The 26,042-nt window shown below is 47.0% G+C and overlaps 1 protein-coding gene across 5 annotated transcripts in view; it reads left to right on the forward strand.

Annotated features, from left to right (window-relative positions):
- Nucleotides 1-26,042, forward strand: part of gdpd5b (glycerophosphodiester phosphodiesterase domain containing 5b) — a 267,330-nt gene that overhangs the window by 225,249 nt on the left and 16,039 nt on the right. For 3 of the 5 annotated variants that reach the window (XM_078222586.1, XM_078222584.1, XM_078222588.1), the window contains 5 exons: nt 18-239; nt 4,656-4,813; nt 9,614-9,761; nt 12,968-13,050; nt 15,854-15,868. In XM_078222586.1, coding sequence (XP_078078712.1) covers nt 18-239; nt 4,656-4,813; nt 9,614-9,761; nt 12,968-13,050; nt 15,854-15,868 — 626 coding nt within the window. The remainder of the gene's footprint in view (nt 1-17; nt 240-4,655; nt 4,814-9,613; nt 9,762-12,967; nt 13,051-15,853; nt 15,869-26,042) is intronic. The other 2 variants (XM_078222587.1, XM_078222585.1) reach the window with 1 other exon arrangement.

Here is a 26,042-nt window from a genome sequence, read left to right on the forward strand (position 1 = left end):
TTGACTTTGGGTTTCAGGAGGACCCGTTTTGGACAGCCCAGGCGCTCTCTCAGAAAGATAACGAAGAGGCTTCGAACCAGTCCCTCTGCAAACTGGTGGACGTGCTCCACCTGGCCGCTCAGCGGAACAAGACTGTGATGGTAAACCTTTGGCGACCTCCACGAGAACACCCCTTCTACTCTTCCTGGATCAACGTCACCCTGGAAACAATCCTGCTGTCAGGGATTTCCCAGGAGCTGGTGAGCCATTGGGAGTTGGATTTTAGACGATGTGTCACTGTGATATGAAGTTGACAGACAGGGAAAAAAAAACAGTTGATCTGTCAGCAACCGGGTTCAATTCCAGCCTTGAGTGACTGTGTGGCATTTGCATGTTCTCCCCGTGTCTGCGTGGGTTTCCTCCGGGTGCTCCAGTTTCTTCCCGCAGTCCAAAAATGTGCAAGTTAGGTGCATTGGCCATGCTAAATTGCCCCTTAGAGTCCCAGGTTAAGTAGGTGGATTAGCGCTGGGAAATGTGTGGGACTACAGGGATTGGGCCAGGGAGTGGGGTCTGAGTGAGATGCTCTTTCTGAGAGTCGGTGCAGACTCAATGGGCCAAATGGCCTCCTTCTGCATTGTTGAGATTCTAACAACAACTTGCATCACTGTCGCACATTTAGCAGAAATGGAAATGTTTCACAGGAGTGTTAGCAAACAAAATTTAACTCTGAGATACACAAGAACGTAAGGTTTTGGAGTGGGAGTAGGCCACTTGTCCCCTCAAGCCTGCTTCACCATTCAATGCTGTCATGGCTGACCTGACTGTGGTCTTAACTCAACTCAACTCATTACTGGGATGAGGGTCTTGTCTTACAGAGAAAGGTTGAGCAGGTTGGGCCAACACCCATTGGAGTTTAGAAAAACGAGAGGTGATCTTACTGAAATGCGTAAGATCCTGAGGGGACTTCATAGGGTGGGTGCCAGGAGGATGCTTCCTCTTGCAGGGGAGACTAGAACTAGGGGTCACAGCTTAAAAATAATGGATCTTCAATTTAAGAGAGAGCTGAGGAGGAATTTCTTCTCTCTGAGCGTGGTTAGTGTTTGGAATTCTCTACCCCAGAGAGCAGTGGGGACTGCGAGTCACTGAATATATTCAAGGCTGAGTTAGACAGAGTTTCTGAATGGCAAGGGGATGAAGGGTGATGGCAGACCACAATCAGATCTGCCGTGATCTTATTGAATGGCGAAGCAGGCGCAAAGGGCTGAATGGTTTTCTGCTCCTATTATCCTATATTCTCAACTCCACTTACCTGCCAACACTCAGAGTCATAGGGGTTTACAGCATGGAAACAGGCCCTTCGGTCCAACTTATCCATGCCACCCTCTTTTTTTAACCCCTATAAGCTAGTCCCAATTGCCCGCCTTTGGCCCATATCCCTCTATACCCATCTTACTCATGTAATTGTCTAAAGTCTTTTTAAAAGACAAAATTGTACTCGCCTCTGCTACTACCCCTGGCAGCTTGTTCCAGACACTCACCACCTTCTGTGTGAAAAAAGTACCCCTCTGGACCCTTTTGTATCTCTCCCCTCTCACCATAAACCTATAACTCACCTCCAGTTCAAAACTCTGTCTAGAATCATAGAATCATAGAAACCCTACAGTGCAGAAAGAGGCCATTTGGCCCATCGAGTCTGCACCGACCACAATCCCACCCAGGCCCTACCCCCATATCCCTACATATTTACCCGCTAACCCCTCTAATTTATGCATCTCAAGACACTAAGAGGCAATTTTAGCACGGCCAATCAACCTAACCCGCATATCTTTGGACTGTGGGAGGAAACCGGAGCACCCGGAGGAAACCCACGCAGACACGAGGAGAATGTGCAAACTCCACACAGACAGTGACCCAAGCCGGGAATCGAACTCAGGTCTAACTCAGCCTTGAATATATTCCATGACAAACAGCCTCCACTGCTCTCCAACAGAGAGAATTCCAAACAATAGCAATGCCCAGAGAAGTAATTATTTCTCATCTCCGTCTTAATTCTGAAACTGTGCCCCCCCCCCCCCCCCCCCCCCCCCCACCTCTACCATGGGAAAGATTGTCTGAGTATCCACCCTGTCAAACCCCCAGCACTCTTCCCAACATCCTCTCCTTGGGGAGGGATGAACCCAACATCAATAGTAGCACGGTGCTATATAAATGCAAGTTGTTGTTGATGGATGAGCTTTTTTTTGGTCTGCCGATAAATTTATGTGTTTGTACGAACATGGAATCTCAGTATTGCTGGATTAGTAAGTGGAATGGGAGGACTGGAGGAGAGTTGGAGTGTGTGCTGCTGTTCCCAACAATAATCACTACCCAGTTACTCCACACAGATTTGTACGTGTGGATAGTACTCTTAGCTCCGAATCGAAATTCTGGATATCTCAAAAGAACTGAGCACAAAATCTCAGCAAAATACCCAAAATCTGGACAGTAAGGCAGCACTATGCTGACAGAGGTGCCATAATTCAGATCAAGCATTTAACTAAGGCTACGTCTGCCTAATGTGATCTCATGGTCACTGTTTTGAAAAAGAGCGGGAAGAGTTCTCCCCGATGTCCTGCTCGATCTTTATCCCTGAGTCGATAGCACTCAGACAACCTGATTATATTGCGTTGCCTTTTTTGGGATCTTCCTGTGCATGTATTGGCTGCCCCAGATTCAACAGTGATACTTCTTCAAAGTGCACCTCATTGGCTGTGAAGCATTTTGGGACGTCCTGTCCCAAAGGCTCTACATCAATGCAAATCTGTTCTTTAGCTACCTGTGGCTCACCGACCCATTGGCCGGAACTCTACCGCCTTGCCCACCACGAAATTGGCGCGGGCGAGGGTCCGGATCTCTGTTGACCTCGGGTGGGAATTTCTGGTCTCGCCTGAGCGAGGCTGTCAAATCCCACCCATTGCCGGCTCCCAGTCTAATGCCTCGATTTTAAAATTCTCATTATCATTGTGCTCAAATCCCTCTAATCTCCTTTTGTCCTCCCTCCCTCTGTAACTTCCAGCAGACCCGCAGTCCTCCGAGATCCCTGACCTCCCCTAATTCTGGCCCTTTGCATAGCGCAGAGTTTCACCGCTCCACCATTGGCGGCCGGGCCTTCAGCTGCCTGCGCCCCAAGCGTGGCATTCCCTCCCTAAACCTCTACATCTTTCTCTACACCCTTGCTATGACTGTAACTCTATATTGTGCACCCTCTCCTCTCCTTCTCCCCTATGAACTCTGAACAGTATGTTTTGTCTGTGCAGCGTGCAAGGAACAATACTTTTCACTGTATCCCAATACATGCGACAATAATAATCAAATCAAATCACTGTCTTCTTTTAAAGTTTACTTATTAATCACAAGTTGGCTTATATTAACACTGAAATGAAGTTACTGTGAAAATCCCCTAGTCGCCACACTCCGGCGCCTGTTCGGGTACACTGAGGGAGAATTTAGCACGGCCAATGCACCTAACCAACACGTCTTTCAGACTGTGGGAGAAAACCAAAGCACCTGGAGGAAACCCATGCAGACATGGGGAGAACATGCAAACTCCACATAGACAGTGACCCAAGCCGAGAATCAAACTGGCACTGTGAGGCAGCAGGGCTAACCACTGTGCCATTTCAGACACTATTTAAAATCTACCTATTTGCCCAGACATGGTGGCAATATATGTTGGCCTAGCCAGAGAAGTCCAAATTCTGTTACTGAATAAACTTCTGTGTGATTACCCTCCTGTGTGAAATGCCTTTGTTAAAGACGCTATAAAAATAAAAACACTTCCTTCTGTTGGGGACCAGATTAGAAACTCCAAGATATATAATGAAGTTAGCCTAGATCCTAACTTTCACATTTAATTTTAGCATTAGGGTAAACATAAGGTGTTTCACTCCAGGTATGATTCAAGTGACGCACTAGGGGGCTTTTATTCAACAAATGTTATTTGAGCACAGAATATGACCAAAAGAATTAGCATAACTTTTACCAATTAAAATACTTAAACATGACAAAGTATAATTCGTAATAGCTATCCATCTCAATTGTTCCAATTTAGCAGGAGCCCCATAGACATAAATCTTTCAGAACAAGACAGCACCAAAAACAGATATGCTTACGTGGATGCTAGATTTAAACACCTTTGGACAGAGATCCAGACACACACCTGTCTTCTGACTCTCGTATAGCAGACTCTCAGAGAAGGATATATCCTCAAGCAGCAGAACCTCAGAGAAATAAACCTAGTGTCTGGCAGATCCTGGTCTCCCGGCTTCAGAGAGCGAAAGGGCTACCTCACTCTGCAGCTTCCAAATAAGCTTGAGTTCTCTGTGTAAGCTGAGCTCCACTCAGTCACCTGATGTCACTGTCAATCAAGTCCTACTCTGCAAAACCCTAGGGGAACACTAAGAATAACGGAAGAGCGTTAAGCTAGATTAAAACAAACATTCTAGCAATTAGGAGCAATTATGCTGCTGCAGTAACAATGCAGGGCTGCCAGTTACAGACCCAGTGGCACTGATAAAATGGAAGGGACTGCTAAAAAATCCTGCACAGAAATATGACTAAAATACATTTCTTAAAGGCACAGTATTGTCACGCTTCACTGTGGTGATAGGCAATAAGTTTTGGCTCTGTATTTTCAGGTGATATGGCTCCCAGAAGAGGACAGATTGTTGGTTCAGCAAATGGCACCAGGTTTCCAGCAGATGTCCTCCACGAAACAAAATGCGACTACGCTCCACAGTCAAGGCATTACTGGATTAAACCTGCGCTACAACAAAGTCAACGCCAGGGAGATGCGGTACAACTAACTGCTCACGTCCTCCAAATAATATAGAATGTAGAGCACCAAAACAGGCCATTTGGCCCATCTGGCCCATGCCAATGTTTATGATCCGCACCAGCCTTCTACCAGTTCTACCTCCTTTAGATTGCTCCTAATCTCCCTTTAAACATAAGGAAATATGAACATATATAAATATATAGATCCCTTTAAACTCTTCAATGTGCCCTCCATTCAGTGAGATCATGGACGGCACGGTGGCACAGTGATTAGCATTGCTGCCTCAGCGCCTGGGGCCCGTGTGTGATTCCCAGCTTGGGTCACTGCCATAGAGTTTTACAGCCTGCAAACAGGCCCTTTGGCCCAACTTGTCCCTGCCGCCCAGTTTTTACCACTAAGCTAGTCCCAATTGCCTGCATTTGGCCCATGTCCCTCTATATCCATCTTACCCATGTAATTGTCTAAATGCTTTTTAAAAGACAAAATTGTACCCACCTCTACTACTACCTCTGGCAGCTTGTTCCAGACACTCACCACCCCTGTGTGTGAAAAAATTGCCCCTCTGGACACTTTTATATCTCTGCCCTCTTACCTTAAACCTATGCCCTCTAGTTTCAGACTCCCCCATCTTTGGGAAAAGATATTGACTATCTACCTTATCTAGGCCCTTCGTTATTTTATAGACCTCTATAAGGTCACCCCTCAGCCTCCCATGCTCCAGGGGAAAACGTTCCAATTTATCCAGCCTCTCCTTATAAATCAAACCATCAAGTCCCGGTAGCATCCTAGTAAATCTTTTCTGCACTCTTTCTAGTTTAATAATATCCTTTCCATAATAGGGTGACCAGAACTGTAGACTATTCCAAATGTGACCTTGCCAATGTCTTGTAAAACTTCAACAAGATGTCCCAAATCCTGTATTCAGTGTTCTGACAGATGAAACCAAGCATACTGAATGCCTTCTTCACCACCCTGTCCACCTGTGACTCCACTTTCAAGGAGCTATGAACCTGTAACCCTAGAACTCTTTGTTCTATAACTCACTCCAACGCCCTACCATTAGCTGAGTAGGTCCTGCCCCGATTCGATCTACCAAAATGCATCACCTCACGTTTATCTAAATTGAACTCCACCTGCCATTCATTGGCCCACTGGCCCAATTGATCAAGATCAAGTTGCAATCCGAGATAACCTTCTTCACTGTCCACTATGTCACCAATCTTGATGTCATGTGCACACTTACTAACCATGCCTCCTACATTCTCATCCAAATCATTAATATAAATGACAAATAACAGTGGACTAAGCATCGATCCTGAGACACACCGCTGGTCACAGGCCTCCAGTTTCAAAAACAATCCTCTACAACCACTCTCTGGCTTCTGTCATCAAGATGTGGAGATGCTGGCGTTGGACTGGGGTGGGCACAGTAAGAAGTCTCACAACACCAGGTTAAAGTCCAACAGGTTTATTTGGTAGCAAATACCATAAGCTTTCGGAGCACAGCTCCTTCGTCAGATGGGGTGGATATCTGTTCTCCAACAGTGCACAGACACAGAAATCAAGTTACAGAATACTAATTAGAATGCAAATCTCTACAGCCAGCCAGGTCTTAAAGGTACAGATAATGTGGGTGGAAGGAGCATTCAACACAGGTTAACCCTGCTCCCTCCACCCACATTGTCTGTACCTTTAAGACCTGGCTGGCTGTAGAGATTTGCATTCTAATTAGTATTCTGTAACTTGATTTCTGTGTCTGTGCACTGTTGGAGAACAGATATCCACCCCATCTGACGAAGGAGCTGTGCTCTGAAAGCTTATGGTATTTGCTACCAAATAAACCTGTTGGACTTTAACCTGGTGTTGTGAGACTTCTTTCTGTCATCAAGCCAATTTTGTATCCAATTGGCTACTTCACTCTGGATTCTGTGAGATTTAACCTTATGCAACAACCTATGATGTGGTACCTTGTCCAAGGCCTTGCTAAAGTCCATGTAGACAACATCACCTGCATTGCCCTCATCTACCTTATTGGTTATCTCTTCAAAAAACTCAAATCAAATTCGTGGGACATGATTTTCCACTCTCAAAGCCATGCTGACTGTCTCGAATCAGTCCTTGCATCTCTAAGTGCCTGTAGATCCTGTCTCTCAAAATACCTTCTAACAACTTAACACTAAAGACGTTAGGCTCACCGGTCTGTAGTTCCCAGGCTTTTCCCTGCAGCCCTTCTTAAACAAAGGCACCACATTTGCCATCCTCCAATCTTCAGACACCTCACCTGTGGTTGTTGATGATTCAAATATCTCTGCTCAGGGACCCACAATTTCCTGCCTAGCCTCCCACAATGTCCTGGGATACACTTCATCAGGTCCCAGGGATTTACCTACCTTGATGTGCTTTAAGACTTCCAGCACCTCCTTCTTTGTAATATGAACACTCCTCAAGACATCACTATTTATTTCCCCAAATTCCCTAACATCTATGCCTTTCTCAACAGTAAATACTGATGAGAAATATTTATCTAGGATCTCGCCCATCTCTTGTGGATCCGCACATAGATGACCTTGTTGATCCTTAAGAGGCCCTACTCTCTCCCTCGTTATTCTTTTGCCCTTTATGTATTTGTAGAAGCTCTTTGGATTCTCCTTTGCTTTATCTGCCAAAGCAATCTCATGTCCCTTTTTTGCCTTCCTGATTTTTCTCTTAACTCTGCTCCGACACCCTCTATACTCTTCAAGGGATCCACTTGATCCCAGTTGCCTATGCATGTCATATACCTCCTTCTGTCTGTGTGGAGTCTGCACTTTCTCCCCATGTCTCTGTGGATTTCCTCGGGGGTGCTCCAGTTTTTTTCCACAATCCGAAAGACGTGCTGGTTAGGTGCATTGGCCGTGCTAAATTCTCCCCCAGTGTACCCGAACAGGCGCCGGAGTGTGGCGACTAGGGGATTTTCACAGTAACTTCATTGCAGTGTTAATGTAAGCCTACTTGTGGCTAATAAATGAACTTAATAAATTTAAGCTATGACTGAACCCTAAGAGGGAAACCTAGCTAGGATGATAAAAACAGATAGCAAGAGTTTCTGTAGGATATTTAGAAAGGAAAAGAGTAAAGTGAGTTTTAGTCCTTTGGGGAGTGAGAATGGGGAATTACGAATGGAAAATAAGGAAATGACAGATGAATTGAACAGATATTTTGCATCTGCATTACAATATAAATAGTATCCCAGAAATAATTATGTATCAGGAGGTAAAGGCAAGGGGGAAACGTAATGGCAAGCGTAAGGGAAAGGGTGCTGAAAAAATAATCAGAACTAAAAGCTTACAACTCCCTTGGTACCTGACTCATTCTCGAGTCTTAATAGAAATAGCTGCTGAGATAGTATTGGTTTCAATTTTCCTTAATTCCCTCGCAGTGCTCCCTGTGTCTGCATGGGTTTCCTCCGGGTGCTCTGGTTTCCTCCCACAGTCCAAAGATGTGCAGGTTAGGTGCCATTGGCTATGATAAATTGCCCCTTAGTGTCAGGGGGACTAGCTAGGGTAAATGTATGGGATTCAGACCTGACTGGAATTGTGGTTGGTGCAGACTCGATGGGCCAAATGGCCTCCTTCTGCGCTGTAGGATTCTATGATCAATGATTCTAGAAATGTTCCACCAGATTGGCAAATACAAATGTGACTCCTCTATTCAAGCTAGGAGGGAGAGAGAAAGTAGGAAGCTACAGGCCAGTTAGCTTAACATCTGTGGTAGGAACATTGCTGGATTCTGTCATTGAGGGGATTACAGCGAGGCATTTAGAAAATCTCCATCCAATCAGACAGAGTCAACATGGTTTTTTGAAAGAGGAATCCTGTTTGGAGTTGTTAGAGGGAGTGACCAGCAATGTTGATAAAGGGGAACCTATGGATGTGCTGTACTTAGATTTTTGGGAGGGATTTGACAAGGTGCCACATCAAAGGTTACGACGCGAAATAAGAGCTCATGTTGTCAGGGTAACCGTTTTGTGGGAATAAAGGATTGCTAGCTAACATGGAGTAGAGAGTAGGCAAAAATGGGTCACTTTCAGTTTGGCATCGTGTGATGCGTGGAGTGCCACAGGGATCAGCGCTGGCCCTCACACTTTGAGGGTACAGGGTAGACTGTTTAGGACAGAGATGAGGAGACCAGAGAGTGGTCAGTCTGTGGAATTCATTAGGCCAAAACATTGTATGTTTTCAAGAAGCAGCTAATATAGCACTTGGGACAAAGGGGATCAAAGAATATGGGAGAAAGACAGGATCAGGCTATTGAGTTGGATGATCCGCAATGATCATAATGAATGGTGGAGCAGGCTCGAAGACCAAATGGCCTCCTCCTATTTTCTACATTTACAGTTCATATCAATGTCTTGGATGAAGGGACTGAAGGTATGGTTAATAAATTTGCTTATGACACAAAGTAAGTAAGTTGTGAAGGGGACATAAGGAGTCTGCAATCAACGATAGTTGTCATGGTCACCAACGAGCTTTTGATTGCAGATTTATTATTTGGATTTGAATTCTACCAGCAGTTGTGATGAGATTTGAACCCCTGTCCCCAGAGTATTAACCTGGGCCTCTGGATTACTTAGCAAGTGACATTACCACAATGCCGCATTCTTCCCCCTTGATATACTACATGATGGATGCTACATAAATGCAAGTTGATGTTGTTGGTTTGGGAACAGTAGAGTTTGCTCCATAACGTTTGTGTCTGCCTTCCTGGGCTCCAGTGAAGGCTGTACTGCTAAGCTGCTCCCCTCGGCTCACTCTTTGCTTCTCTCTCTCTCGGTCTCAGGGAGTATGCGGCAGAGAATATCAGCACCAACCTGTACCTGGTAAATGAGCCGTGGTTATTCTCAGTGCTGTGGTGTGCCGGGGTGCGGTCGGTTACCTCTGATGCCTGTCAAGTTCTGAGTGAGGTGCGAACTCCCACCTGGATAATGGTGAGTATGAAACACTGCAACCCCCCTCCCCGGGCACAAGGCTACAGGGATACTTGGTCACTGGAGTAGAAGGAGGCCATTCTGCCCCTCGAACCTGTTCCATCCAATTCAGTTAGATCGTGGTCAACTGTAACTTACCAGCCTTGCTTTCCATAACACTTAATACCTTGAATAAACAAACTAAATATATAACCTGTTGGACTTTAACCTGGTGTTGTGAGACTTGTTAATTGGCAAGGCAGTGTACTCGGTGTGGCTGCATTCATGTTGATTGATCTTTTCCCACGAACTCCAGTAGTTATAAAATGAATGACTTAACATGTTCATGGGAAAAAAAGCCACAGGTGGCACAGTGGTTAGCATTGCACCCTCACAGCGCCAGGGACCTGGGTTTGATTCCCGGCTTGGATCACTGTCTGTTTTTTTAAAGTTTATTTATTATTGTCACAAGCAGGCTTACATTAACACTGCAATGAAATCACTGTGAAAATCCCCTAGTCGCCACACTCCGGCGCCTGTTCGGGTACACTGAGGGAGAATTTAGCATGGCCAATGCACTTAACCAGCACGTCTTTCAGACTGTGGGAGGAAACCGGAGCACCCGGAGGAAACCCACAGGGAGAATGTGCAGACTCAGCACAGACAGTGGCCCAAGCCAAGAATCGAGCCCGGGTCCCTTGCCCTGAGGCAACAGTGCTAACCATTGTGACACCATGCCACCCGTGTCTGTGCAGAGTCTGCATGTTCTCCCCATGTCTGCGTGGGTTTCCTCCAGGTGCTCCTGTTTCCTCCCACAGTCTGAAAGACGTGCTGGTTATGTACACTGGTCGTGCTAAATTCTCCCTCGGTGTACCCGAACAGGCGCTGGAGTGTGGCGACTAGGGGATTTTCATTGCAGTGTTAATGTAAGCCTACTTGTGACACTAATAAATAAACTTTAAACTTTAATTTTGCTTGGCTTTGGAATGTGCTCTCTGATTAGGTGATGCAAACAAATCCAGTTGTAACCTTCAAAAGGGAATTGGATAAAAGTTGAAAGGGATAAATTGCAGGGAAATGGGGAAAAAGCCAGGCAGTGGGACCAACTGAATTGCCTTATGAAAGAATCATCGCAGGCTGAATGGGCCGAATGGCCTCCTTCTGTTCTGTATTGCTCTAAAATTTGGCATTTCTCTCTCTGAGGCTTTGCTGCCAACAGTATCCTTCAGATTACTGCTCGACTCCTGGATCGTCCAGGACTATCCTGGGGAGATGGCAACCCTGTCGGAGATGCTACGTTTGGCTGGGGTCAGGTCCTGGGATGAGGGGAATTGTCCTATGATGCAAGGCTGAGCAAATTGGGTGTCTGTTCTCTGGAATTTAGGAGAATGGGAGGCGGTGACATTGACGTTAACAGATTCCGAGGGGGTTTAATAGATTGTTTCCGCTGATTGGGGAATCTGAAACATGGCGGCGGGGGGGGCGGGGGAGGGGGGTTGCGGGCGGGACACCCGCCTCAAGATAAAGGACCGATCATTTAGGACTGCAATGAGGAGAAATATCTTCATTGGAAGGGTTGTGAATTTTTGGAATTTTCTACCCCAGCAGGTTGTGGATGCTCCATCGTTGAATATATTTAAGGCTGGGATAGAGAGACTTTTGGTCTCTTGAGCAACGAAAGGATATGGGGAGTGGGTGGAAGCCCCAAGATTGGCCATGATTGTATTGAATGGTGGAGCAGGCCCGATGGGCCGAATGGTCTACTCCTGCTCCTATTTCTGATGTTCCTGTGTTCCATGGCAACTGGATCTTTGAAAGGGACTGGAAATTTGAACGTCATTTGAACTCGGTTGGGGGGGGCGGATGTTGGAGGTGCTGGAGGGAGGTTCTTGTAATGAATAATCATTGTTATACAGAGTTTGAGTTTCTTCGTTCTTACAATTTCCTGGAAGCTGATTTGCATTTTGTGGCGGCGTGATCTGAATGCCAGCTGCTGTTGTTCTTTGTTGCTTCAGGTCTCGTCTGTCCCAGCCCCTCCCCCACTGCAGGCCTCCCACACCCCCGGATTTCGAATCAAGCTGTAATTAGGTTGCAGCCGAGTTCAGACTCACTAGGATCCTAAACCGGATTCAGTTGACTGGTTGAGCCCCATGGTGATTGCGATGATTAATTGCGCCAAGTTCAAGTGCACGTCTTGAAATGTGTGTACAGGCCTCACTATAAGGAGCTTTACTCTGTATCTAACCCCGTGCTGTACCTGTCCTGGGAGTGTTTGATGGGGACAGTGTAGAGGGAGCTTTACTCTGTATCTAACCCCGTGCTGTACCTGTCCTGGGAGTGTTTGATGGGGACAGTGTAGAGAGAGCTTTACTCTGCATCTAACCTCGTGCTGTACCTGTCCTGGGAGTGTTTGATGGGGACAGTGTAGAGAGAGCGTTACTCTGTATCTAACCCTGTGCTGTACCTGTCCTGGGAGTGTTTGTTGAGAACAGTGTAGAGAGAGCTTTACTCTGTATCTAACCCCGTGCTGTACCTGTCCTGGGAGTGTTTGATGGGGACAGTGTAGAGAGAGCGTTACTCTGTATCTAACCCTGTGCTGTACCTGTCCTGGGAGTGTTTGATGGGGACAGTGTAGAGGAGCTTTACTCTGTATCTAACCCCGTGCTGTACCTGTCCTGGGAGTGTTTGATGGGGACAGTGTAGAGGAGCTTTACTCTGTATCTAACCCCGTGCTGTACCTGTCCTGGGAGTGTTTGATGGGGACAGTGTAGAGGGAGCTTTACTCTGTATCTAACCCCGTGCTGTACCTGTCCTGGGGGTGTTTGATGGGCCAGTGTAGAGGGAGCTTTACTCTGTATCTAACCCCGTGCTGTACCTGTCCTGGGAGTGTTTGATGGGGACAGTGTAGAGGGAGCTTTACTCTGTATCTAGCCCCGTGCTGTACCTGTCCTGGGAGTGTTTGATGGGGACAGTGTAGAGGGAGCTTTACTCTGTATCTAACCCCGTGCTGTACCTGTCCTGGGAGTGTTTGATGGGGGACAGTGTAGAGGGAGCTTTACTCTGTATCTAACCCCGTGCTGTACCTGTCCTGGGAGTGTTTGATGGGGACAGTGCAGAGGGAGCTTTCCTCTGGGATTGATTGAAAGTGAACTTGTGTTAGATTAATAAACTCTGGGTTCCAAAGCTCTGTGACCCTGGGGGTTAAAAGGTTGATTTCCTTCCTGCAGTCTCCGGAGGAATACTACATGATCTGGATTACCTCAGACATTATCTCGATCACCATCGTGGTGGGAATTTTCATCCTGCAAAAGTGAGTGACACTGTGCGGCTTTTCTCTGCTTTATTTTGCATGATGCACGTTGCCTTGGAGAACATGTTGCATCCTCTCCTTGTTTGCCAGACAATCCACAGGAATTTATTTTAATATGTCATGTCCTTGTAAACAGGAAAGTTTGTGTTTTTTTTTGTTCTGCTTGTTATTCCTGTTTATGAACTCGGTGAATGGAGAGAGTAAGTATCCTGAATGTGGCCTCATGACTGACGTCCCTTGGGGGGCTTATCCTTGTGTTCAAGCAGCACTGACACATCCTCCAAACTTTCTGGAAATCTCTACAGAGGCTGTACAGATTCCAGCACCCAGGGCCCCTGCCACCGCAACACAAAGACTCCTTCGTTTTGGGGGTTTAGCAGTGAGTGTCTGTTGGGATTTTCACAGTGGAGTGTCACCAGTGAGAGAAAGAGCAGGGGAATGTGAGAATGCGTTAGAGAAAGCAGGATAGAGGGAGAGGGGAAAGGTCACGGAATCGCAAACTGGCTACAGAAGGAGGCCCTTCGGCCCATTGTGTTTGCACGGCGGTCTGAGTAAGCCATTCACATAGTGCCACTCCCCCTGCCTTTTCCCCATAACCCTGCACATTCTTCCTTTGCAGATAGTGATCCAATTCCCTCTTGAATATCTCAATTGAATCTGTCTCCACCACATTCTCAGACAGTACATTCCAGATTCTAACCACTCACACTGTGTGAATCTGTCTCTACCACACTCTCAGACAGTACAGTCCAGATTCTAACCACTTGCTGTGTGAATCTGTCTCCACCACACTCTCAGACAGTACATTCCAGATCCTAACTACTCGCTGTGTGAATCTGTCTCCACCACACTCTCAGACAGTACATTCCAGATTCTAACCACTCACACTGTGTGAATCTGTCTCCACCACACTCTCAGACAGTACAGTCCAGATTCTAACCACTTGCTGTGTGAATCTGTCTCCACCACACTCTCAGACAGTACATTCCAGATCCTAACTACTCGCTGTGTGAATCTGTCTCCACCACACTCTCAGACAGTACATTCCAGATTCTAACCACTCACACTGTGTGAATCTGTCTCCACCACACTCTCAGACAGTACATTCCAGATCCTAACCACTCGCTGTGTGAATCTGTCTCCACCACACTCTCAGACAGTACATTCCAGATCCTAACCACTCGCTGTGCGAAAAGATTTCTCCTCGTGTCTCCATTGCTTCTTTTGCCAATTGCCCTAAATCTGTGCTCTCTGGTTCTCGATCCCTCCACCAATGGGAACTGCTTCTCCCTGTCCACACCCCTCGTGATTTTGAACACCTCAATCAAATCTCCTCCCAACCTTCTGCAAGGGGAACAGTCCCCACTTCTCCAATCTAAGTGAGGGCGAAAGAGGGATGCGGGCAGAGAGAAGGAAAGGCTATGGGTTGAAAGTTGAATGGGTACATCGGGCATTGTTCAGGAAAAGGTTAGTGAGGTGAAAATAATCCTCTGTGATCATTAAACACAGTGGACTAAATCCTGTCTGATCCATTGTATGGTACAGAATTCCAGGGAACCGGAACCTCTTTGCATTCACACGCATCATGTCAAATGCCAATGGCTCAAGCCCCTTCCCATTCACTCCCAACCAAAGCAAACAGACTGAAGCCCTTACCTCCATCTTCCACTATGTTTAATCTCAGTCTCGTCCCATTGTCCAGTTCCTCAATAAGGTTTTGTGAGCACGTATGCTTTTTTCCCTGATTGTTAGTGTCTCTCCTGCCCTGGCTGTGTTGGTTGGTGTGCCCTTGCTCGTAGTGTTACTTTTCCTGTTGTGTTGATGAGTTCATGTCCGTCCCTTCCCTATGGTGTTGCTGGGTAAGTGGCGGTTTTCCCTACGGTGTTGCTGGGTAAGTGGCGGTTTTCCCTGCTGGGTTGCTAGGTAAGTGCCAGTCTATTTCTGCTGGGGTTTGGGGAGCGCCTGTTATCCTAACTGGCATTAGCATTTTTATTTTGCCCTCCCAGTGTGGGGGGGAGGGCGTTTTACACTCAGAAGTTGCAGCAGGAATTTATGTCCTGGATCGGGAGTCAAAATGGAGCCAGGATCCGTGACTGGAGCGGCCTCGACCAGGCCCCAAGTCCTCACGCACTGGCTCGCGATTTCCATCAATGCACTTGGTAGGCATTTGCCTTGTGGGGACAGAGTCTAATGGCTGATGCAAATGGGGAGGGGTTCGGTAGACGGGGAGGGGGGGGGCAAGGGGAAAATTGGATCCCTTTTCACTTGAAGCACGCCTTCCAAGTTACATCCCTTTGCCACATTTCGCTGGTGAGCTCGGCAGGTGGGGCGGCGGGGGAGCGAATTGACCGTGAGGCCCAGCTTGGTCACAACTCCCACCCCACAGCAGGCCCGGGACCCTGAAGCAGGCCGAGGTGTGACGCCGGGGAAGGTGGACTTGGAGGTTGCATTGTGGGAGGCTGTGGGACAGTTTAAACGCTCGAATGCATCTTTACATTGCGAATGACTTGGGGTATCGTTTAATACACTTCCTCGTCACTGATCACCGCGACAGTGCGTAATGAAAAATACTGACAAGATCCAGAAGAATGAACTTGAAATACAAACACTTGAATTTTTGTCAATGAAAAAATTCAACCATTTATTTGGGAATATTCAGCGATGCCCCACAGCATTCACTTTCTCATTATTTTACCCTTCCACCCTTTTCTGCTTTTCACTGATGTTTATCTTCCTCTGCTCTTTTTCCTCCTCTCTCTCTCTCTCTCGCTCTGCCTCTCTGCTGCATTCTGGCATTTCACAGCTATCACTTGATCAGGTAATGCTGCCACGATTGCTGGGACATTGTGCGCTAACCGGAGGCTCAGTGAGGGAAATGGAAGCTGGGAACTGGGCTCAGTATGGGGGAAGATTCCACTGCCCTAGTCGCATGGTCCTCTTCTGCCTCCATCCTCCCCCTATTGCCTTGCCCCGGTTCCCCCCGGCCTCCACCCGCCGCGTTCCCCTGCCCTCGCCCCGTTCCCTGACTCACTTCCCCCATGCCCCCTCTCCATTCCTCCGCCACCCCCCCTCCCCGGTCTCGTCGTCCCCACTGTTGAGAAACATCATCTGGTCTGTCGCTTGGGGACTCTGGGACTGAGCAGCATCTGACTGGAGCCTGATTGACCATAAGAATACAAGAAATAGGAGCAGGAGTAGGCCATTCGGCCCCTTGAACCTGCTCCGCCAGTCAATGAGATCATGGCTGATCTGATTGTGGTCTTCCCTTCCCTGTTTGTCCCCTTAACACCAACTCCCTTGTCAAACTAAACACCAGAGCACTGAGGCTTGAGTAGGTAGCACTGAGCCACCAGCCTGTCAACAGGTGACCGACTTCTGTCGCGGACCTTGAGTACATTTTCCCTCTCTTCCTCCTATCCCACACCAGGGGCCATCTCCTCTCACTGCGCAGTTCCACCCTCCACATGTCGATTGAAGGAAACCCGTGCTGATGTTGGCGTCCCCTTTCCATCCTGAATGGAACAGCCCAGGACGCTCCTGCTACAGCAGCCGGACTGCTCCACAATGAGACGAGATTAATGTTTGGGGGGTGGGGGTGTGGGTTAAGGCTGGGGGCAGTGGTGAGGTTTATGGAGCAGTCGGCGGAAGGCAGATTGTGAAGGTGAATTCCTGGCTGTTCCCTTGTTCAATTTGCATTTCGCATGTCACTGTCACTGGTCTTGCTCTGGAGGTGTACTCTCCCTCTGGACATTTGCTGGCACATTTAAAATAGCGATAAAGGGAGCGAATCCCCCCACACAGCTGGGGCCTGATCTTGGGTTAACATTGGAGCTGGAATGTGCTGGTGGAAACAGCTTCAATTGGAGTGTTCAAAGGGGGTTTGGATATACGCTTTACAGGCCAATGAAGAAAGTGCAGGGGAGAGGTACTAACTCGATAGCTCTTCCAAAGAGCCAGTATTGGGACAATGGGCCAAATGACCTCTTGCTCTTCTGCATTATTCTATGACTAATTCATCCTGATTGGTGGAAGCCTGTATCAATGACAGTGGCGAGTAAGGATATCTTAAATGGCAAATGTCTTCCAGCGCTCTCTTCCCAAGTTCCCTCCTCGCTGTAAGAGCGTGTTCCTGCATTAAGATCCTCAATAAAGCCCCATTTTCCCAGCGATTTATCTGCTGCCAATGGATGTTCTGCTTTGTGAGGGGCGGGTCCCATGATGTCATCCTGGACCCGCCCCAGCCCGCAAAACAAACGTAGGGTTTGAAAGATTGGGGCGTCTTTTTTACAGGGCGGCCCAATGTAAAATAATATAAACTGAGATTCACCCCTCCCTCACTGGCACTGCCCCCCTGGCGTGCCAATGTGAGTGGACAGTTTAATGTGGGGAACGTCAATCAGGCATAAAGTCCTGATAATTATATTAAAACGTATGCAAATAGAGATCTTGACTTTCAAGTCAGGATTGCCGTTCCATCATTGAGAGGGGGCGGGGACCATCGATTGGGGAAATCCCGCCGGTATGAAAGCCATTTGGGACACCGGCTCGATTCCCTGTCCCTGCTGCTGTTCCCATCCCCTGAAAACGGGGACGGAAAGTCCCCCCCTTGGTGTCAGAACAGATTAAGGAGTGAATTTTCTATGGAATTACATTGAACCTGCTGCACAGGAACAGACCATTCAGTTTACCTGGCCTGCATTGGTGTTTAAGCACCACACGGGCCTCCAACCACTCTTATTGCCACTTCCCTCATGATCCCAACTTTTCCATTTACTGCATAAAGCTGGTTTATTCATGGATGGTTCAACCCTGGCCCCCATCCCCAATTCTGTCATTTCTTCCAACACTCCCGCTCCCATAGGGTGGCACGGTGCACAGTGGTTAGCACTGCTGCCTCACAGCTCCAGTGGCCTGGGTTTGATTCCCAGCTTGGGTCACTGTCTGTGTGGAGTCTGCACGTTCTCCCCATGTCTGCGTGGGTTTCCTCCGGGTGCTCCGGTTTCCTCCCACAGACCAAAGATGTGCGGGTTAGGTGCACTGGCCATGCTAAATTGGTAAGAGTTTTAGCAACACCAGGTTAAAGTCCAACAGTCCAACAGGACTTTAACCTGGTGTGTTTACCCCAGTCCAACACCGGCATCTCCACATCTTTCTAAATTGACCCAGGATTTGTAGGTTAGAGGGATTAGTGGGGTAAATCTGTGGGGTTGTGGGGATAGGGCCTAGGTGGGATTGTGGTCAGTGCAGACTCGATGGGCCAAATGGCCTCCTTCTGCACTGTGTAGGGTTTCTATGATTCTGGGATCTCTGTGCTCCTCTTACTTCTGGCCTTCTGTGCACCTGCAATTTTATATGCTTCACCTTACAAAGAACAGTACAGCACAGGAACAGACCCGTCAGCCCACAAATTAAACTAATCCCTTCTGCCTGCCCTTGCTCCATATCCCTCTATTCCTTGCATAGTCATGTGCTTATCTAAAAGGCTCTTAAACGCCCCTATTGTATCTGCCTGCACCACCACCCCTGGCAGCGCATTCCAGACACCTACCACTCTCTGTGTAAAAAAAAAACTTGCCCCTCACATCACCTTTGAACTTTCCCTCTGTCACCTTAAGTGTGCGCCCCCTTGTATTAGACATTTCAACTCTGGGGAAAAAAGATTCTGACTGTCAACCCTATCGATGCCTCTCATAATTTTATAGACTTCTATCAAGTCTCCGCTCCAGAGAAAACAGCCCTAGTTTGTCCAGCTTCTCCTTATAGTTCATACCCTCTAATCCAGGCAGCATCTTGGTAAACCTCTTCTGCCCCCTTTGAGGGCCATGCCTTCAGCTGCCTGGACCCTAATGTCTGGGGTTCTCACCCCATTGTTCTCTGCCCCTCTACATCTCTCTCTCTCCTCCTCCAAGGCCCTGTTTGAGATGTAACACTTTGACCCAGGTTATGGTAGCCTGACTTAATATCTCGCTACGTGGCTCCGCGTGACATTTTGCCTGCTAATACAACAGTGGGACCTTTTCACTCTGTTAATGATGCTATATAAATGCGAGTTGTTAGTCATGTGCACTCTCTAAGACCTCACATTGTGTTGTACCAGGATGTGTCTTTTATTAGCTTGGCGTAGGGAAGCCGGCCAAGTAATTCACTGAAAGGAGTGTTTGACATGCTGGATGAATCTAAATTCATGTGTTTTCCCAGAAAGGGCTGTGAATTTATTGCTTTACCTTTCGAGTGTGGCCCATTATCTCCCTCACCAGAGAGGGGCTGGGAGACGAGCCAATTAGCAGCCAAGTCTCCTTCATTCATCTCCTAGCAACCAGTCGTAGAGCAACCAGGGCTCTTGCCAAATCTGGTTGGGCGGATTTGCGGAGGTTTCATCACATGACTTTCCACCTCCACTCGCCCCATCCCCACACTGCCAGCATTGGCTGTCCAACAAGCCAATCCTCATGGCACGCCGTCATCCCACAGCCAATTAAAAAGGGAGGAGAGGCTCTTGTTTCCTGATTGGTTGATCCTTTATCATTAATCTTTCAACCATGTACCCACTTCTGATTATTCCGATTAAAATAATTCTTAATATCCCCCCCCCCCCCACCCCCCTCCCTATTTTTGTTTCCAGTGTTTTGCTCATAGCTCTGTCCCTGAGATTGATCTTTGTCCTGAAATTTCCAGGTGGTTAATCCTAGTTGAGGTCTGGGAAGAGTTCTCCTGTTTGACTGAGCCGCAGAGATTATCCAAAGGCTTTAATGTCTGGTAAAGTCTCCCAGATTTTTGGAACTTGCCATCAGTGTCAATGCACTGAGGAAACAGCACTCAAGCTGGCTGCTTTGTACTGCGTCCGCTTCTGAATCAATGCCATTGACACTTGAGTATGGGGAGACCATTCAGCCCCTCCATTTTGTTCTGCCATTCAATTAGATTGTGACTGCTTAGTATTTTACCCACAACTAACCATCTTGCTTCCACATCCCTTACTACCATTTCCGAGACAAAGAAGATCCATCATAAATCCTTAAAGTGCAGGAGAGACCATTCGGTCCATCAAGTCTGCATCAACTCTTTGACAGAGTAACTTACCCAGGCCCCCTCTCCCACCCTATCCCCATAACCCGGCCCATTTCCCATGGCCAATCCACCTAACCTACACATCTTGGAACATTAAGGGACAATTTAGCATGGCCAATGCACATAACCAGCATGTCTTTAAGACTGTGGGAGGAAACTGGAGCACGTGGAGGAAACCCACGCAGACACTGAGAGAACATGCAGACTCCACACAGACAGTAACCCAAACCAGGAATTGAACCCAGGTCCGTGGCACTGAGAGGCAGCAGCGCTAACCACCGTGCCGCCCTCAGTTTTGAGATTTTAAACGGAACTTTCTGGCAGAGTTCCAGATTCCCATTACCCCCCTGTTTGCAGAAACGCTTCCTGGCATCGCTCCTAAAGGGTCAAATTTTAATTTTCATATTCTACTCCATTGTTTCGGACTCCAACGCACCCCACCCCCCACCCTTGTGGACAAGTGCTTGTGGACAAGCACCCCCAGATCCCTCTGTTCCTGAGTTCCCTATTGTCGTGCCATTCAGTGAATATTCCTTTGTCTTGTTACTCCTCCCAAAGTACATCACCTTGCACTTTTCAGGATTAAACTTCATCTGCCACTGATCTGCCCATCTGACCAACCCGTCTATATCTTTCTGCAGCCTAAGACCTTCTTCCTCACGATTAACCACGCTGCCAAACTTCATGTCATCCACAGATTTGCTTATCATTCCTCCCATATTCTTATCTATATAATTTATATATATCTCGAACAATAAGGGACCTAGCACTGATTCCTGTGGTACTCCACTGGACACTGACCTCCAGTCACACGAACAGTCTTCTATTACCGCCCTCCTGTTTCTTACTACAAAGCCAGTACTGGATCCAACTTGGCAGCTTACCCTGGATCCCATGTGAATTTACCTTCTTTATCAATCTCCCATGTGAGACCTCCTCAAAGGCTTTGCTGAAATCCATATAAACTACATCAACTGCACTACCCTCATCTATACACCCAATCACCACCTTGAAAAATTAAATCAAATTCGTTAGGCATGACCTCCCTCTGATAAAGCCATGCTGACTACCCCTGATCAACCATTGCCTCTGCAAGTGAATAGGAATTCTCTGCTTCAGAGCTTTTGCCAATAGTTTTCCCATCACTGATGTGTGACTCATTGGCCTGGAATTCCCTAGTTTATCTCTACCTCCCTCTTGAAAAGTGGAACCACATTAGCAGTCCTCTGCCACCTCCCCTGTGTAAGAAGTTTAACAACACCAGGTTAAAGTCAAACAGGTTTATTTGGTAGCAAAAGCCACACAAGCTTTCGGAGCTCTTAGCCCCTTCTTCAGGTGAGTGGGAATTCTGTTCACAAACAGAGCTTATAAAGACACAGACTCAATTTACATGAATAATGGTTGGAATGCAAATACTTACAACTAATCAAGTCTTTAAGAAACAAAACAATGTGAGTGGAGAGAGCATCAAGACAGGCTAAAAAGATGTGTATTGTCTCCAGACAAGACAGCCAGTGAAACTCTGCAGGTCCACGCAACTGTGGGAGTTACAAATAGTGTGACATGAACCCAATATCCCGGTTGAGGCCGTCCTCGTGTGTGCGGAACTTGGCTATCAGTTTCTGCTCAGCGACTCTGCGCTGTCGTGTGTCGCGAAGGCCACCTTGGAGAACGCTTACCCGAATATCAGAGGCCGAATGCCCGTGACCGCTGAAGTGCTCCCCAACAGGAAGAGAACAGTCTTGCCTGGTGATTGTCGAGCGGTGTTCATTCATCCGTTGTCACAGCGTCTGCATAGTTTCCCCAATGTACCATGCCTCGGGACACCCTTTCTTGCAGCGTATCAGGTAGACAACGTTGGCCGAATTGCAAGAGTATGTACCGTGTACCTGGTGGATGGTTTTCTCACGTGAGATGATGGCATCTGTGTCGATGATCCGGCACGTCTTGCAGAGGTTGCTGTGGCAGGGTTGTGTGGTGTCATGGTCACTGTTCTCCTGAAGGCTGGGTAGTTTGCTGCGGACAATGGTCTGTTTGAGGTTGTGCGGTTGTTTGAAGGCAAGAAGTGGGGGTGTGGGGATGGCCTTGGCGAGATATTAGTCTTCATCAATGACATGTTGAAGGCTCCGGAGAAGATGCCGTAGAGTTGCAGAGTTTCACTGGCTGTCTTGTCTGGAGACAATACACATCTTTTTAGCCTGTCTTGATGCTCTCTCCACTCACATTGTTTCGTCTCTTAAAGACTTGATTAGTTGTAAGTATTTGCATTCCAACCATTATTCATGTAAATTGAGTCTGTGTCTTTATAAGCTCTGTTTGTGAACAGAATTCCCACTCACCTGAAGAAGGGGCTAAGAGCTCCGAAAGCTTATGTGGCTTTTGCTACCAAATAAACCTGTTGGACTTTAACCTGGTGGTGTTAAACTTCTTACTGTGTTTACCCCAGTCCAACGCCGGCATCTCCACATCATGACCTCCCCTGTGGCCAGAGAGGAATTAAAAATTTGGGTCAGAGCCCCTGCAATCTCTTCCCTTGCCTCCCACCTGCTACCTTGTACCTGATAAAAGCCTCTCTTTTCTTTCTTATCCAGTCCTGAATATTCCAAGATATCCAGGGTTCTCTGAGCTTGTTGCTCTTACATTTCATCCTAAAGGGAACATATTGAGCCTGTACTCTCCCCATTACCATTTAGAACACCCCCCACTGTTCTGCTGTAGATTTTCCCACAGGAAGCAGTTCCTAGTCTAGTTGGCCAGATCTTCCTTTATTATAATAAGATTTGCCATCCCAAATCCAAAAACATTTTTTGCAGACGATCTTTTTCCATAACAAACTTAAATCGTACTGTGTTGTGGTCACTATTACTAAAATGCTCCCCCACTGCCATCTTGAACAGCTGTCCGGGTTCTTTCTCCAGAATTAGATCCAGCACTGCATTGTCCCTTGTTGGACTTCTACATACTGGCCTAAGAAGATCCCCTGAATACATTTCAAGAAATCTACCCCCTTTAAACCCTCTACACCATGACTATCCCAATTAATGATGGGGAAGGCATATTGAATCATCAGTTGAGGGGAAATGTTCGCTGGTAACCAGAAGGAGGTTTCCTTGCCCATGTTGGACCTGATGCCATGAGACTTCACGAGGTCCCGAGTCAATGTTGAAAACTCTGAGGCCAGCTCCCTCATGACTGTTTACCACTATGCCATCACCTCTGCTGGGTCTGTCCTGCTGATGGGACAGGACATAGCAAGGGATAGTGACATTATCTGTCAGGTATGATTCTGTGAGTATGACTACTTTGGGCTGTTGCTCGACTAATCTGTGTGACAGCTCTCTCAATTTTGTCGCAAGCCCCCAAACAATAAGGAGAACATTGCAGGGGTTGACAGGGCTAGGTTTGCCACTGCGCATAGGTCCAACGCTGGATGATCTGTCCTTTTTGTGAGCTATTGGGGTTTAGTGCCTTGCTTGGCCATTTCAGAGGGCAGTCAAGAGTCAACTACATTGCCGTGGCTCTGGAGTCACATGTAGGCCAGACCAGGTCAGGACGGCAGATTTCCTTCCCTAAAGGGCATTAGTGAAGCAGATGGATTTTTCCGACAATCAACAATATTTTCATGGTCACTCTTGCCCAAGACTAGCTTTTTAATTCTAGATTTTTAAGAATTAAATTTAAATCACACCAGCTGCCATGGTGTTCCCTCCTTATAATTCTTTTCATATATCCTGCCAGATTTTCTTACCTGCCTGTGATCTTTAGCAGAATTGTGGCTTTATCTTTCAATTTTATACCATCTTTAACTTCCTTAGTTAGTCACAGCTGGTACATCCTTCCCTCTTGATTCATGTTTTCTAATTGGAAAGTTCTTTGCTGAGTATTATGTCGTATCTCCTTCCTTAAATGCCTGTCCCTGCCTCTCCACTTACCTCTTAGCCTAATTTCAAAGATCATTTAAGCCAACTCTTCCTTTATAAGTGCCCTTTTTAAGTTGAAACACTAGTCTTAGATCCATTCTTCTCTCCCTCAAACTGAATGTGAAATTCTGTCCTGTTGTGATCGCTGCTAGCCTTTACTATGATGTCCTTAATTAATCGTATCTCATTGTGCATTACCAGATCTAGAATAGCCTGCTCTCTGGTTGACTGTCGAATGAGCTGCTTGAAGCAACTATCCCACAAACACTCGGCAGCATGGTGGCACAGTGGTTAGCACTGCTGCCTCACAGTACCAGGGACCCGGAGTCAATTCCGGCCTTGGGGGACTCTGTGTAGAGTTTGCACATTCTCTCCGTGTCTTTGTGGGTTTCCTCCGGGTGCTCTGGTTTCCTCCCACAGTCCAAAGATGTGCGGGTTATATTGATTGGCCATGCTAAATTGACCCTAATGTCAGGAGGATTAACAGGATAAATATGTGGGGTTACGAGAATAGGGCCTGGGTGGGATTGGAGTCGGTGCAGACTTGATGGGCCAAATAGCCTCCTTCTGCACTATAAGAATTCCATGATTCTATGACTCACCTTTCAGGCTACCTTTGCTGATCTGATTGATCAAGATCCTATATAATAATAGCCCTTGGGGAGATATCAACAAAGGACTGTTTTATTCCGAATCTGCACCAGCTGGCCTGTCAATCAAAGCAATTCAGAAGAGGGTATTGTTAAGCTCTGTGACAGTTCTAGCCTGTTGTTTTTCAGTTTAAAGAGCGGATCATGGCAGATATATAGACCTTATCCACCCTTCAATAGCATTCACATCAGTTTCTGCGCTCTCTCACTGCCTGTTAAAGCCTTTGTGATAGCCAAAATGTGAGTTGTTTGAACTCAGGGGTACTAAGTCCAGAAGGTTGGGTTTTGTTTGAGTTTCTCTCCTGTGTGATTCATGTCCCACCGCTTTCTGTTGCTGGCAACAGTTGAATCTGTTCAAAGTGGGAGCAGGAGCTCAATATCGGGCTTCTGCACGCTATCTTGAAACCTGACCTCATTATTAAATGTTTTTAGCTCTGGTAAGACAATAAAGTTGTGGAAGAAACATAAACTTTAACCTGTCGCTGTGTTCTGTTGAGGCGAAGCAGATTATTGATTAAATATCGCACTCTATTTTGTCTTTTAAAAAGCGTTTAGACTGTTACATGTGTAAGATGGGTATGGAGGAATATGGGCCAAATGCGGACAATTGGGACTTACTTAGGGGTTTAAAAAAAAGGGCGGCGTGGACAAGTTGGGCCGAAGGGCCTGTTTCCATGCTGCAAACCTATGACTCTACGACCTGGTTTTTAGAAATTGGAGGAAATCTGTGGTGCGTTTATAATGAGCATTGGTATCCTGATCTCAATAAATGAGGGAAACAGTCACACATACACATGAAGTGAAGGCCAACAGTGTCCAGCTTATGAATGTGAACACATTCTGACTGAATTCTCCCAATTCTTTGGCAGTAAAGTGCAGCTAGTCCTCCAGTGCTACAGTTTTCTCATGCCCATCCAACCCTGGACACTTGCGAATATTAGGGTTTAGCTGATCCTCCACTGATGGGTGGTGGCACTGCTACCTCACAGCAACAGGGACCCCGGGTTCGATTCCCCGCTTAGGTCACTGTCTGTGTGGAGTTTGCACGTTCTCCCCGTGTCTGCGTGGGTTCATAGAATGATCGTAGAATCCCTTCAGTACAGAAAGAGGTCATTCGGCCCATCAAGTCTGCGCTGACAACAATCCCACCCTATTCCTGTAACCCCACATATTTACCCTACTAATCCCCCGAATCTTGGGTCAATTTAGCATGGCCAATCAATCTAACCCGGCACATCTTTGGACTGTGGGAGGAAACCGGAGCACCCGGAGGAAACACATGGTTTCATCCTGGTTCTCCAGTTTGCTTCCACATTCCAAAGATGTACAGTTGAGGTGGATTGATTATGCTAAA

This window comes from Mustelus asterias, chromosome 10 (genome assembly GCF_964213995.1).
Source record: "Mustelus asterias chromosome 10, sMusAst1.hap1.1, whole genome shotgun sequence".
NCBI classification, from domain to species: Eukaryota; Metazoa; Chordata; class Chondrichthyes; order Carcharhiniformes; family Triakidae; genus Mustelus; species Mustelus asterias.